A 15,320-nucleotide genomic window follows, 5' to 3' on the forward strand; every position below is an offset into this window, starting at 1 on the left:
CTTCTGAGTCTAGTACTCAGTTTAGGATTTATTGACCTGTTTAAAAATCCCTTCTATGACATCTAGATAATGATGGTGAAGGAGCATAATAACACAATCTTCATCCTCTAATACATAATGAATCACTCTAAAAGAAGGAAAAAAAAAAAATGAACAAGCCAGAATAATAATTTTTAAAAATCAGAAGAAAATCCTTGTGTTAATCCCAATTTTATGACTTCTCCTATCAAAGGAAAGAGATTCTTGGCTCAAGCTATTTAACGAAATCTCAGAATGGAAAAGTAAACTCAAGTCCTTCAACCAGAGTTTCATGCTGCCCAACAGACACCTCCCCAAGATCCAAGCCCAGACCTCTCCTCTCTGGGTGGCAGGGAGGAGCATAGAGATCTGGACAGGGCTGCTTACCTTCAGCAGGAGTACAAAGTGAAAAAATGGAATGGGAGGAAGGCTAGTATAACACAGAAAAATCAAAGAGAGGTAAACAGCAAGCCAGAGAACAAATCCAAGAGAAAAACAAGTTGCACACTACCAGCTCTAGAAAAAAATCTAAGGAATACAATGAATTTAAGAAAGCAAGACTTCAGAGGTGAGACTTAACATGACAATGAGAAGGAAACAAGAAAAACAAGGCTAAAAAAACAAACTGTGGGTCAAAATAACACCATCACAGACCTGGCTGGTATGGCTCAGTGGATTGAGTGCCGGCCTGTGAACCAAAGGGTCGCCAGTTCGATTCCCAGTCAGGGACATGCCTGGATTGCAGGTCAGTTTCCCCAGTTGGGGGGCGCTCAAGAGGCAATCACACATTGATGTTTCTCTCCCTCTTTCTCCCTTCCTTCCCTTCTCCGTAAATATAAATAAATAAAATATTAAAAAAAAAACAACCAACCAACACCATCACAGACCTACAAATACATCACAACCCATCACAGCTGGAAACATGCAGTGGAAAAGCGTAAAACAGGAGAGTTATCATGAGTGCAAAAAAAACAGAGATGACAACAAGATGACACATAAGGAGAATAGTCTGCCTGATATAAAGCAGTCAACACCATTAGGAAAGCAAACAACAAATACAATAAAAATGTTCAGTTATCTCCTATCAGAGAAGCAGAGAAGGGCTGGGATGGTGGTCACTATGCAGTGATGGTGGATCCAGTTGTGGTCTGGAGTGATGTTTGTGTGCATGTGTGTGTTAGTGGTTTTGTCAGTACTTACTTTTGGTTCTGTTTGTTTTTGTTTTCTAAGATAACACATTTCATTTTCCTAAACCAATATTCACTGCAGGGACTTTGCTTAAAGTACAGTCAGTATAAAACTGAGTACACTACAACTTTCTACAAACATGTCTTATTTATTATTATTACCAAGCTATTTCACGCTTAACAAAAATACCTGCCAATTTAACACTTAAAAGATTGTTTAAAGGCAATTAAAATAATACAAAGATAACATTAATCAATTGCCTCCCGTATGCATCCTGAGCAAAGATTGAACCCACAACCTAGGTATGTGCCCTGACTGGGAATCAAACCAGCAACCTTCTCGTGTATGGTATGATACTCCAACCAACTTAGTCACCCACCCAGGGCAGGTCCCAAATTTTATAACATAAATACATAGTACCAAAAAAATTAACCCAAGTATTTTTAAAACTTTTAAGTTTTGAAGGATTTCTTCTCCCTTGAAGTTTTAATTATGAGCTACCTATCATTCAATGTAAACATCAAATGCAGCCAACCTCTGTTGACAAACACGATGATTACTAATTATAATATTTGGAAATTTCCATTAGAAAAAGTCAAAAGTTTAGAAATTAATGTTAATTAGCAGTATTCTGGTTTGAGTTTCCAAATTCCTTCACCATCAGAAGTTCTATGAAAAGTGCAGAGGTTGCGCAATAGTTCTCGAAAGACACAAGACTTGGCAACTGATAACTTGGATTCAAACTCCTGCAGGATCTCCTGAGTGCTGGCCTGGCCATCCACACGGGCCTTAAAAGCAATGAAGTTCCTCATTTCCACCAGCAGGTCATCATGTTCTGTGGTAGAGGGCAATGGAACAGAAGCCTCTTGAAGGTGCACATTTTCACTTTCTAGCCGCTCTGGCAAAATCAGGTGGTTTCTAGCTCTCATTTTAGCCAACAGTGACGAAGAAGTGAGGGCCCCGGATGAGGACTCTATGTCTTCCATTTTTCCACTAACATGCTCAGAAACATTATCTTTTCCATCCTTTTTCATGATGCCATCCTGAAGAAAGAGGACCACTGCATTGATACATTTACTTTCCAATTTATGGCCCCACTAATTTCCCCAAAGGTTCTGAGGGGCCTTAAATAACACAAATACACAGGCCAGGGTTGGAAAGTTAATGGAGAAAAAATAAAACACCATCTACTAGAGAGGGAAAAAACAGTCAAGCACCTAAATCCACCCAGTTAAAGAACATTTCCTAAAAAAACAAACAAAATCCTCCAAAACTAAACTATTCAATCACTTGGTCACCATTCTGAGTGATGAGGTTGGAAGGAGAGCTGAGTGGCTGGATAACAGGCTTCCAGAGGTAGTTTCCAGGAAACTACCTTTAGGAGGCACGAGTTCTGTGGGCTTTTCCTGTTCTTCCTCCCAAATTTACCCTGATTTTGGTTGGCACCATGGAGTAAGAAACAATATCACAGGTGTACTTCTTTTTCTTCACTTTTAAATCATTTTGTTTACTACTTTATACCTCATATGCATTTCCTTAAAACAACAAAGGTTCTGTTTTCCTAAGTATGTTCATATTAATCTAATGTGACCCTGTGAATTTTCAAATTTTATCAGTAACATAACCCTTAACCAGCAAAGACCAAAGAAAGTATTGACTCTGGTCTACAAGTTACCCTCAGCAAAGCGCACAGGGCACTAAGGGAGAGACAGACACGTGCTCTGGCAGCTAGTGAATCACAGACATTCAAGGCAGTCTTCTAGACCTTTATTCTAGAGGGCAGTGGTTTTTCGAACTGGTACTGAACGTCCGGATGGGGCAGGCTGTATGGGCAGTGACTCATGTGTCACCTATCCCTGTACTAACTTTCTCCCCTGCCCACCACTCCCCTGTGCCCCGTATTAACTTTTTAAGAGCAAAACAGAGATTCTGTTACAGATCTTGGGTTAAAGACTTTTTCTTTTAGGAAGTTAGCTGGCCCCTTTAGATTCAAATGAAAGTGCTTCATAAATCAGAGCAAACAGCATAATATCAGGTATCATTATGCCAGCAAATTTTTTTCACATCACAATTGGGTTAAATTCTCATGGCAATTCAATCAAGTAAGTCTCATGTGAAAAGCAGACAGGCTATTATATTACCTGGCACTTCTCCTTTGGAGAGGTTGAAGAAAGATGCTGCACAGAGAAGCTGGAATTCCTTTTCTGACCAAATCTACTCCTAAATAAGGAAAAGAATCACAGCAGATAAAATGTTTGTTTTTTGTGGTTTAAGAGATGAAATATCCTTTCAACAACTAAATTCTTCCTGGAAAATTTTTCTTCTGCACAATTCTTCTTTCATAGCCATAACACTTTGATTCCTCTCCTTTATTCTCCTGGGAAGTAACTGCTCCATCTGGAGTAAGAACCACTCAAGACCCTTTTTCAACATATGATGGAAATTATCCTCAAACCTAGGTAGGAAAATCCTTCCAAAAGAGGAGACCGAATAGTATAACAATTGCTGATTGTTGAAAACTGACTAATCATCTTATTAAGGTTTATCATGATTCTACATCTCTTACTATTTTTAACATCATCTCTTAAAAAAAAAACGATCATTTCTCCTTCCCCTATAAAACTGGCTTTGGAAAGCGGGGAATGAAAGCAAGGAAGAAGATAAGATTAAAAATGTGTTTCCCTGAGTCACACAAACTGTCTGATTCAATCCCTCCCTGAGAGATTATCCACTACTGCATATAAACAGGACAAGTATCCACATCAGCCCTGACTTTATTCCAAGCCTGGATGGACTGACCCTCTCACAAGCATGGTAGGACAGTAATCTCTTACTTTATTCCCAATGGTGCACCAGAAAAACCCCTGTGGCCAGTCCAGGTGGGCACACCAGACACTGCTCCCAGACACCGCTGACGAGAGAGTCTCAGTGCTTTCAGAGCATCCTGGGCTACGCGGTTGGCCTCTGCCTCCACCAGCACAAAATCTGGACTGGATCCATCCATGATGGCGTCATGTTTCATGACACTGTGCACACCAACTAGCAAGAACAAAGGAAACAGGGAATGTGCTATTTCAGGTTGTAAACAATCACAGTTTTCTTTCTCTGTATAGTCTAACACGTTCTAGGTGGAGAAAAACAATGAATCCTTTTAGCTGCTTTTTACTGAGACCCAGGAACTTTACAAATACTATTGCTATTTCTCTTCATCACCACCTAATGAGGTATAATAGACTATTACCATCCCTGATTTGTAATAATCGAAGCAGCATAATGCTTTGATCACAACTTCAACATAACCTCTTCCCATCTATGTGAAAAATTTTAAAGCTTCTATCAATAAATTCTTTATCGAAGGGAAAAATATAGATCAGAATTATAGAATCCCTAAAATGTAATGACCATGAGAACACTACATATCAGAATTTAATGCAGTTATCAGTGGAAAATTCATAGCCTTAGATACTTAAATCAATAAAAGTGAAAGAATAAAAGGACTAAATTTTCAAGTCAGTTTTATAAAAATTAAGCCAAAAAATTCACCAAAATACAACAAAAACAAAAGCACAAGGAAAGAAGTAATGAAGATAAAAGTGAAAATTAACAAGGTACAGAACAACCATGGATCTAATTAATAAATCAAAATCCTCATTCACTGGGAAAAAAATAAAAGACAAACCACTAGCTTACCTTAATCAAGAAAAAAAGTGGGGGAATATACAAAATTAGAAATGGGGTAATTATCTTGAAGCAGAAGCAATTACAAGAATATTTCGTTTCTATGCAAATGAACTTGAAAACTAGACAAAATAGATAATTTCCTAAGAAAACGGACCAGTAACTGTAGAAAAAAAAAATAGTTAAGTTACGAGAGGGCAACAGACCCAGATGGTTTCTTTCTGAAATGCCATACATAAGCCTGCCTTCTTGAATAAAGAACCATAAACAGTGATCTTCAGGAGATCCAAGTTCACATCACACAGTGAACACAATGACTGCCCAGGCCTGAATGAGATGACACTTCCAAGGGTGACTAACTGCAGGACTGCCTCTTTGCCAGGGTCCTGAGCAATTGTTGAGTCTGCTTTCCTGATTTTTCTCCCTTAATATTAGCTCTCAGCTTTCCTGCGTCCAGAGTACCTGCCTCTGGCCATATCCCTGCCTCTCTCATGATGTTACCTTAATCTCCTATGGCTGGAAAACCAGATAAATATTGCATGCAGAGAAATTTTCTGTTAATGTTTCCATAGTACAAGTCCATTTAAAGCATTGCACCCCTCCCATAAGTGGTTATAAGTACTATTATTCTCCAAAGTTTCAAATTCTTCTCTAGGTCTTAAAAGAGTTGAATATGATTTTTTAAAATGTCAATAAATTTTAAATCTTAATTTTAGAAGAAAAAATACTTTCAGTGGAGAGTCCACTCTGTCAGTAAAGGCTGCTACTACTAGAAATGACCTATTTATGTTCTGTTCCTAGCACACCGATGGTAAATTCAGCAAAAGGATTACCTGATTTTTTGAAAAGCTTTTCTAAAACATAATTATCGTTGCTCTGCTTGTTCTCACTCTCATTTCCATCATCTTGCTTCTGGTACTGCCTTTTCTTCACCAGGTGTGGAATTCGAGTTCCTTCAAACTTGGCATCTCTACGACACCTTGAGTTCTTAGGCTTTTGCTTTGGTCTCAGAAGTTTCTCCTGCGTCTCTTCTTCTGCCATACTATGTTTTGTTTTTGACTTGTGCTTATAAAAATTATTTTCCATTTGTTCATTCTCCCAAAGAGGTTCTGTCTGAACCTGACAACTTTCTATTTTATCAGAAAGACCTTGCTGTTCATCATTGTTTTCTTCACCAGACATCCTGTACATTTTACTGGTTCTTGGAGAATTTGAACCCTCTCCATTTCCACTCAACAATGATGGGTCTTCCAGTCTAGACACTGCATCTGTCTCTCTTCCAAGTCTATCACTGCTGGTTAGATTCCTAGGTGTTTGATGGGCATCTCTCAAAGGATCATCTTGATTAGAAGTTATTGCATTTATGTTAGCTCCAACAGCTGTGGATTTCTCTTCAGATGATGTACCATCATTCACAAATGCATTAGAATCAGGGAACTTTTTGCACATTGGAATGTTATGGTCTGTTCCAAAGGCTAGCTGAGGTTTTTTTTTTAAATGGCGTTTGGGTGTCTGAACATCTGAACCAGTTCCTATAAAAGAAAAAAACACACCAAAGTTACATTTCACAATTCTTACATAATTTATTTCTTTAAGTTAAATGACTTTATGTAATACCTGCAAAAATAGCACTTGTTTCAGTGCTCTGGAATGCATCAGGACTAGTCAGAGTAAACAGCTCATAAAGATCATTGGACTTGAAAAATCGCCGTTGCTTTGGATCTTTTAGCACTCTATTTGTCAAGAACTGCTTGAAGATTTGTCTAAAATAAAAAATTAAACTGGTATGAAACAATGTTTAGCTCTACCTCAAAATTCTAATTATAAAACAATGTAAGAAAGACATGATAGCTGCAGCTGTGCAGATGTCTAAATAATCCCCAGAACTTTTAGCCTTGGAAAATTACAATACAGGAAGTACATAAAACATCAGGTGGCCTCCCATGTTTCACAGAAACTAAGAAATGATAGCTTATTATTATTCATACCCAATGGGTTTTTGCCATTTCCAAGATTCATCACATTTCAAGAAACACCTTTTCACATACATTTAAGTGACTCACAGCCTCTCTAAGCTGCAGAGTCAGCCTCCTAACCCCTACACCAAAGGTCCCCTGCCCAGTCCTAGGCAGGACATTCCTATGATGCGGCTCAGGAAACTCGTACCTAGGCTTTGCAAAATTTTCACTTGGAGCTATCTCACCAGCTTCCACCTGTCGATTCACACTATGCTAAAGCACCTTCACTCCATGCTAAAGCACCGTACCACTGTCACTCTTGCCCAGATAGCTCCAGGTGGTAGCTCTGCCCCCGCCCCCTTCTGGCTACTTAATCTTTGGCCTAAGGAGTATCTCTCTCAGAGGAAGCTCTCCCACCAGGACTCAGCTTGCCTTGAGCACTTTCACACTAAGTCCTGCAGAACATGAGCCACCCCACCAGTGGACCAACACTGAGGAGAAAAAAGGATGTGGCTAAATAAGGTAGGATGTGGCTAAATAAGGTTTTCAGCAGGGCAGGGGGAAAAACTGGCAATATCTCCATTCTACTGTTGAAGTTAACCTTGCTTAAATCCCCTACACTTTACAGAGAGAGAGACAGAGGAAGAAACAGGCATCCTGATCAACCTTTCTCTATGGGCTCCGAGCCAAGGCCAACAGAACACCCACACTGATCACACCTACTTGCTATGTATAAATACCAATATACTTTCAATTTTGTCACTTAACATTTTTCTGAACAAATATGGCACACTCAAGTAAGTGGAACAACATTTTTCTCAAATAAGATGAAGTTTAAACATAAGCAGTCCTTGAAATTTAATTAGATAGAAAAATGACCATGTTCAAAGAAATTTTTTTAAAACTCACAAGCCATTTAATTCAGTAAGAAGAAAAAAAAAAAAACAAGAATTTTTAAAAAACCACATTACTCAAGTTATAGCAACTACTGCTTCGAGATGGAAAGACTTCTTAAAAACAATGCTTAAAAATAAATCTCTGCTTACAACCCTGGCAGTGTACTTGTATACCCTGCACACACTGCAGCCAGGAGGGCAGGTATCAATCAAGGGGTGGGCAGACTGACCGGTGGTAAATCTTTTCTTCAATGGTGCCCGCAGTCAGAAGCCTATATACCGTCACCTGCTTCTTCTGGCCTATCCTCCATGCTCGCTCCCGGGCCTATGGCAGAGAGATACATCTTTACAAGGGCCCTTCCCAATATAGGCAGTCACTAAAAGAAAGAGAGGTAACTGGTTGCTTCCTTCCACTCCCAAAGTTAGAATTTTGTCTAGTGAGGCTAAGTACATCTGAGGCCTACTAAGGAAGATAAACAGGCATGTGACTAAGAGAGACCAACATCTCTACTAAAAAACAATGAGTGTTTGTACTGTCACATACTCTTTTTACCTCAAATCTAGTGATGGATACTGTGAACAAACTGCTGGAACTCTTCCTGTCTATGATACTGGAGGACATCTTCCTCATTTGGAAGACTAGGCAGCAACCTGGATGTAGAACTGAAGCGAACAGGAGCACAAAGGAAATACCCAAGTGCTGGCCATTAAACTGCAGTTGACCCTCGAACAATGTGCTGACACACAAAAACCCACATGTAACTTCTACTCCCCAAAACTTAACTACTGAGCGCCTACTGTTGACAGGAAGTTTATCCATAACATGAACCTCTGATGAACACGTACTTTGTATATGTATTATATACTGTATTCTTACAATAAAGCTAGAAAAAGAAAATGTTACTAAGAAATCATAAAGATGACAAAACTATATTTACTACATTTATTGAAAAAAATCAACATGTAAGTGGACCCATGCAATTCAAATCCATGTTGTTCAAGGATCAAGTCACCAATATACACCTTTTAAAAAATAAACAGACCTGTGTGTCTGTGCTTGGGTTCCAGTCGGGGTCATAGATGATGACTCTGTTTGCCCCTGTCAGGTTGACTCCTAGGCCACCCACCCGAGTGGTCAGAAGAAACACAAATATGGATGTGTCCTAGAGGTTAAGACATACAATACTTAGTATGTACATTTAAGACCAGTTAGAACTCTTCACCTCTGCCTTTCCATATTCTAACATGGAAAATATTCCTGATAAAAGGAATGGGTTATGTTCTATAGACCTCTGGTCAGTCAAGATGCCATTTCACAATTCCTACAGTTAATCTCAATATTAGTAATATGTAAAAGTTGGATTTTCAATTAAAAATACACACACATTAATTAATTTAAAACCCACACATCAATTATTCATAAATGTATAAAGTTAAAAGCAAAAAGTCCCACTCCCCTTGCTGCTCAGTCCAGACACAAGCACTGCTCAGGAGGGTGCGGAAAAACTTCCTGTCCCTCTGCATATATTAGCACCATTGGACTTTACTGTTATCTTCACTTGTTACCTCATTGAATCTTGTAATCAGGGGTTGTCTTGAAGCTATTGTAGTAGTACCATCCATTTTGAGATAGGAATAGTTTTGGGCTCTAAGGAATACTTCGAGTATGTCCAACATCTGTTTGGGAGAGAGGACGGGGGATAAGAGTTTAAAAATCAAATACACATGCACAGTGAGTGCTTCTACATTTGTGTAAACAGTCACACCTTCCCAACAGTCTTAAGAGGGTTTCTTGCTTTGAGGTAGATAAATATAATTGCTATAAGAGTATTTTTGGTATTTCCCTACTGTTAATTCTTCCGAGTTTTGCAAATAGCTGGGTATTTATTTGAGTTCAAGCCCAAATTTGCCCACACCCCAGAATCAGAGGGTTACTAAAGTTGTTTTAAAAAGCCAACTACTGGGCATCAAATCTAGAGAAACACCTAAGCTCTCTCAAAGAGATATACAAGCAGCCACTCCAGTATCAGCAAGCAGATTTGCATTTGGAATTATTATTTTAGATTATATTCCATATATTGAATTAACAGTTGTAAGAATCAACTTGTTTCTTGTGTGAGCTGTGCATGCTCACCTGTCTTGACTGAGAAAAGAGCAACACTCGTTGACTCTGCTTGTGCCATATCTTCAACAAGGATTCAACGACTATCATTTTCCCAGAACGTTTCCAGTATCCAAACTGATTTTCCTCTAGTTCATCATCTGAAATACCTTTGAGATTCTTGGGGCCTCCAGAAAAGAGATCAGGGTGGTTGCAGATTTTTCTTAGGGCTATAAGTCCAGAGAAAATCTATGGTATAGAAGAATTATATGCACTCAAGATTATTTTGTATAAACTCACATTCACTCAGGAAGAAAGGAAAGGAGGCATGTAACACAGATTAAGAAGGAATTTTTCACTAGCTTCTTATCTTCCTCCCTAATCACAGCATATTAGCGAACTGGAGGAAATCAACCTTCACTCATCTTTTTTACCTGATAGGGCAAGTTCTTTAGGGAAAAAAAAATATTCTATTGGGCCAAATATGTTTGTAGGGGTCATATTCGGTTGATAAATTTATTTTCCCTCACTAGAAAAAACGGTATGCAGGTCACAGGAACCTGAGCAACTTTGGATTTTGGTATTCACAGGGGTTCCTGGACTAAATCTCCATCAGATACCGAAGGATGACTATAGTTAAGTTTTTTTATTATTTTACTGTTGTTCTGTTACAGTTGTCCCAATTGTCCCCCATTGCTCTCCCCTGCTCCCCAGCTCTGCTCCCTCAGTCGATCCCCACCATGTTGTTCCTGTCCATAGGTCCTTTATACCTGTTCCTTGACTAGACCCCTCCCCCTTCTTTCTCTCCTCATCCCCTGCTTCCCCTCTACTCAGTCTGTTCCTTGTTTCCATGTCTGGTTCTATTTTGCTTGTTTTTTTGTTTTGTTTATTAGGTTCCTCTTATAGGTGAGATCATATGGTATTTGTCTTAAAAATACAGAATGTTTGATGAATTTGCATGACATCCTTCTCTGTATCATTCCAATTTTAGCATATGTGCTGCTAGAGTGAGCACTATATAGTTAAGTTTTTGAGGAGCCAAAAGTTAAAAGCAAATTTTTGACTGTTGAGTGGGGGTGGGGCGCCAGTGCCCCAACCCCTGAGTTGTTTAAGGGTTAATTTTACTCAATTTTGAAGACTTACAACAACAGAAGAGTAAACTACCTCAATAATTATTTTTAAATTTTGATTACATATTAAAGTATTTTGGATACATCAGGTAAATAAAATATATTATAAAAATTAATTTCAGCATTTTTCTTTATCTTTTTAAATGTGATCACTAGAAAACGTAAAATCACACATGTGGCTTGCATTCTGTATCTACTAGATAGTGCTGACCTAGACCATCTTCATAAGTATGAGGCATATGAAGATAAGGGGAGATTTAGGAAAGATGAATAAATGTGAATAATTTTAAAACCTCCAAAAAACACAAAATAAGAAAATATGAGAGATGGTTAAAAGAACTGAAATTACTTAACCTGGAGGAAAAGCATGTAGATGTTAGGGAACACAGGAAGCCAAGTCACCTGCATTCAACTCTTTATCTACCTCCAAGTATAAACAGGAAAGTGAGGATGATGGAGCATACTTTGCTACTCAGCTGTACCTCCAATGAGCACAGATCAAGGATTAAGAAAGTCTTACACATCAACTAAGTAAAATGTAATTGACATTTTAAGATACTGAAACACAAACAAGTTGAATAGTTTACACAAAGCTTTAGACTTAAATGCTGATTATAAATCTATCATATATACTCATTGAGCAGACATTTACCCATAGATGTCTGAGTATTGTCAATAACTGTAACTCTAGAAAAAATTGGTAATAATAATTCTTCCTTCATGCACTTGCTAACCCCAGAGTTCTGAGGCTGCCTGCCTACATTATACATAGGATCAGCAGTCCCTGAAGGACTCACCGTTACAGATCCTGTCGTCTAGTGCTATTCTTCTATTATTAGACCACACAGTGTTAGATTTAAGTGTCACCGACAAAAAGGGAGTGTGCTGGAATTTAACCACGTCGTCTCTTACTTCTTCCATAAGGGTTTCAAATTAAGTGAAGACCTGCACCGAAATGGTTTCAAGACAGTAATAGTGAATTCTTCCCTGACTAATACTATTTTCCTTTCTTTCTGTGCTTTCCTTAATTTCACTGGTTTCTGTCATTTAACTGACCTGCATCTCTCCATTGAGAATTCTGTAAACTTCTTTGGAATCAATGAAATTTTGGTAGACTTTATGTTGTTCATCTGTAAGACGGCAAAATAAGATCTATGGGGGAGGAAGGAAAAACAGAGCAACTATAATTTCAAAAAACATTTTAACAGAATTAAGATATCAACAAAATTTCCTAATCAAAATGCACAATGTATGCAATTTTAACAATGTACCTCATTAAAAAAAAAAAAAAAACAGAACAAAACACAAAGCTACAGCTCAGAACTGAACAATGAGTACAGTTCTCTCCTCTAACCAGCCCCCATTTCTGTCATCTGTCCACCTCTTGATCCACACACCGCTGTCCTCAAAGTCCCTGAAGACTGGTTTCCTGCTCACAGGACTAGGTGCACAGACCTTCCTCCATCCTAGCCAACAAGTGCTCGGGCTGGCTCACTTCCCATGCCCTTCATCCACACTGCACGTCAGCAAACCTAACCAGGGACCTTAACTTCACCTGCACTTCCCTTCCCTGGACTTCTAAGTGCAGGTCCACAAGTTCACCAGACTTATCTCTGGCAGCAGGGTAGCTCCCAGCCCAACTGCAGCAATTACTCCATGCCATTACGTTCTGACTCGCTGCTACTCAACCTTCCTTTCTTTCTTTAAGTCCACCACCACCACCTCATAGCTGGACTTTATTCCTCAGCTAATCATATTCCCAAGGAATTTTCCTTCAGCTACCCCTCCACCAGCCACTGCATCTGCCCTGTAAACTTCCAAATGTAGCTTACTTCAACCTCCTGCTTCTCCCTCCTTTTTGTTAAGTGCTGAGCACTTTTAGTGTGTGTCACCCCTCAGGGCAGTGTCCTGCCGCAGCTGGCTCCTGGTCTCCAGGGGAATCCTCTGCACTCTATCCAACGGAAGGGCTGTGACAACACTCCACACTCCCCAAGTTGCTCACCTATCCACCTACCTTTGTCTCAACCTCTACTTAAAAATAATAAAAAACAAAACAGTAAAATTAGCTATCCTGAAGCTATCAGGAGTGATTCTCTAATTTTCACTCCCTAAAATGTATCTACTTCCCTTCATCTGCCTCAGCTTATTTTCCTTTATTCCTAGAGGAATAGGTTCCTGTATGGAATGAAGAGCAACCCTTCAACGTTTCCACCAGATCTGAAAACCCTCTCATCTTTCTTAGGACAGAGTTCTACCCCTTAGACGCTCCAAAAATTGAGGGGTAAACTGTCAAGGCATCATGTATAATCTCCATCTCCATTTCCTTGTTTTCTCATCACTCATGAACCAGCACAATCCTGGAGGACACTTGCTGGTACCACTGAAACTATTATGAGTGAGGTCACTAATAACTTCCCAGTTACCACACATCAGATCCCTGGGCCTCATGTTTCCACTTCCCCTGACCCACCTCTTATGTTTCTACATAGGCCTCCCATTTTCCCAGCTTGCTCCTCGTCTACCTTCTCCTTAATGCTGCCACTCCCCTGGGCTCCTTATCGCTCCTCATTCTACATGGACTCACTGCTGCTTCTAACTTTAACACGTTCTCTGCTCTCAGGCCATCTATATCCCAGCCTAGAACTCTCCTCACAGTTTAACCCCTTTTATTGCCCTATTACAAGTAGACATTCCATGGACACTTCAAATGTAACCTAAATTAAACTCATTAGCTATCTCCTCTAAGTTTATTCTTCTGAAGCCTCTGTTGCAGCAGATCCACCCCAGCATCCCAGTGAGAAACCTGAGAGTCACTAGGCCCTTCAGCTTCCTCCTGCTAGCCCTACCCTTGCCTTGGTTCAGGCCCTCATCTCTTCCCCTAAGAATTTTGTAGGTATTGGCTAATTTGCGTCCATTTCCTTCCCTCATCAATGCTTTCAAGTGGTACCTAAGTAATCTTTCTAAAATATGAACCTGAATACTTATAATTCTTAAGGTCTTTAATTTGTATTTCAGTCCTTTAAAAATGGCAACAGAAAAGCCTCACCTCCCCATCACAAAATTAACTGAACAAATTATTCACCAGGTACCTAGTGCCTACAAATACAAATCATTGTTTTTGGTGTCATGCGAAATCTGTAGATGGATAAGACAAAATCCTGCCCTCAAGGAGTTCCAGTCAACTAAAGTGAAGAGACTTGTGAGGTCTTCAAACAAAATTTCTATGTGTGTGTTTGCTTGAGGGGTGGGCAAACCTTTAGCCAGAGGGAGCCTCAAATGCAAATGAAAAGTGGAGCATTAAAAAAAGAAAACAATTTGCCTTGCCTACTGCATGGACTATTAAAGAGGCATTCTAGGATTCCGCAGTAAAAATACATTGTCATAAGCTAAATCAATATTCTTGATGGGAAGAGGGATATCAAAGGTACATTGGTAGGAAGCCTTGGAAAAATAAATCCACTGTGCAATACTGAATGCAGTGGGGAGTGCCTGATGGTTGGGAGACCAGTCAGACTAATTGCACTAGTCCACTAAACTGCACTAAATTATGAAGATGTGAAGCAGAGATGTGAGGGAATAACAAAGGACAAATAAAATACCACTGCAACTGGTCGATCTGGAATTAGAAGCAGCTCAAAGGGTGTGGCCTTGAGTAACTGGCAGAAAAGGGAGACCTATAAGGGAAGGCTAAGAGCAAGGGGTAAATTTGGAAATAAATTTTGGCAGGGAATTTTGGCAGGGAAGAGGCAGTGATGTCAACAGCCTTGATGACAGATCTCCCAGATCCTTTAGAGTTTCAACATTCAAAATCTGCAATGCATTTACATTTAGATGCTGAAGAGATGGTGTAGTCATCTATTTAGATAACAGAACACTAGGAATAAATTTAATAGGATGATCCTTTCAAAACCAAAGTTCAGATGACGTTACTCCTTTGCTCAGTAACTTCCTGTGAATTTCCTCTAAAGTCTTCCCCATGACCAGCGGGCCCTGGGGATCTGGGCAGCAATATGACTTCTTCCTTTCAGCCCTCTCCTTGCTCCTGCCCTCCAGCCACTCTGGCCTCTGTGAATGTACCAACACAACCCCACTTTCCATCAACCTAGAATGCTCTTCCTCCAAAATCTCTTATCACTCCCTCTTTCATCTTCTTTAGGTCTCTGCTTAATTGACAGTTTATCAGTGAGGTCTTCTGACCTTCCCTTATAAAAATCTGCTTCTCCAAATCCTTGCCCTCATCTCCTTCTTCACACTATCACCCACCATCTGATATATTTATTTATGACTATCTTGCACCAAGAATGAATGTCAGGTCCTGGGTGGTGTGGCTCAGTGGATTGAGCGTCAGCTG

The 15,320-nt window shown here is 39.5% G+C and overlaps 1 protein-coding gene and 1 pseudogene across 1 annotated transcript in view; both read right to left on the reverse strand.

The window, feature by feature from the left end:
- Positions 1-1,386: 1,386 nt before the first annotated feature.
- Positions 1,387-15,320, reverse strand: part of ERCC6 (ERCC excision repair 6, chromatin remodeling factor) — a 79,509-nt gene continuing 65,575 nt past the window's right edge. Inside the window, exons 12-21 of the mRNA XM_090278360.1 lie at positions 12,026-12,121; positions 9,873-10,088; positions 9,305-9,415; positions 8,782-8,901; positions 7,969-8,063; positions 6,502-6,647; positions 5,718-6,416; positions 4,041-4,245; positions 3,348-3,426; positions 1,387-2,249 (exon numbers count right to left, since the gene is read on the reverse strand). Of these exons, the coding sequence (XP_090134486.1) occupies positions 1,827-2,249; positions 3,348-3,426; positions 4,041-4,245; positions 5,718-6,416; positions 6,502-6,647; positions 7,969-8,063; positions 8,782-8,901; positions 9,305-9,415; positions 9,873-10,088; positions 12,026-12,121 (2,190 nt within the window). The 3' untranslated portion in view covers positions 1,387-1,826. The remainder of the gene's footprint in view (positions 2,250-3,347; positions 3,427-4,040; positions 4,246-5,717; positions 6,417-6,501; positions 6,648-7,968; positions 8,064-8,781; positions 8,902-9,304; positions 9,416-9,872; positions 10,089-12,025; positions 12,122-15,320) is intronic.
- LOC150010460 (U6 spliceosomal RNA) lies at positions 10,770-10,854 on the reverse strand (annotated as a pseudogene).

This window comes from Furipterus horrens, unplaced genomic scaffold, assembly GCF_987537825.1.
Source record: "Furipterus horrens unplaced genomic scaffold, mFurHor1.1.pri manual_scaffold_5, whole genome shotgun sequence".
NCBI lineage: Eukaryota > Metazoa > Chordata > Mammalia > Chiroptera > Furipteridae > Furipterus > Furipterus horrens.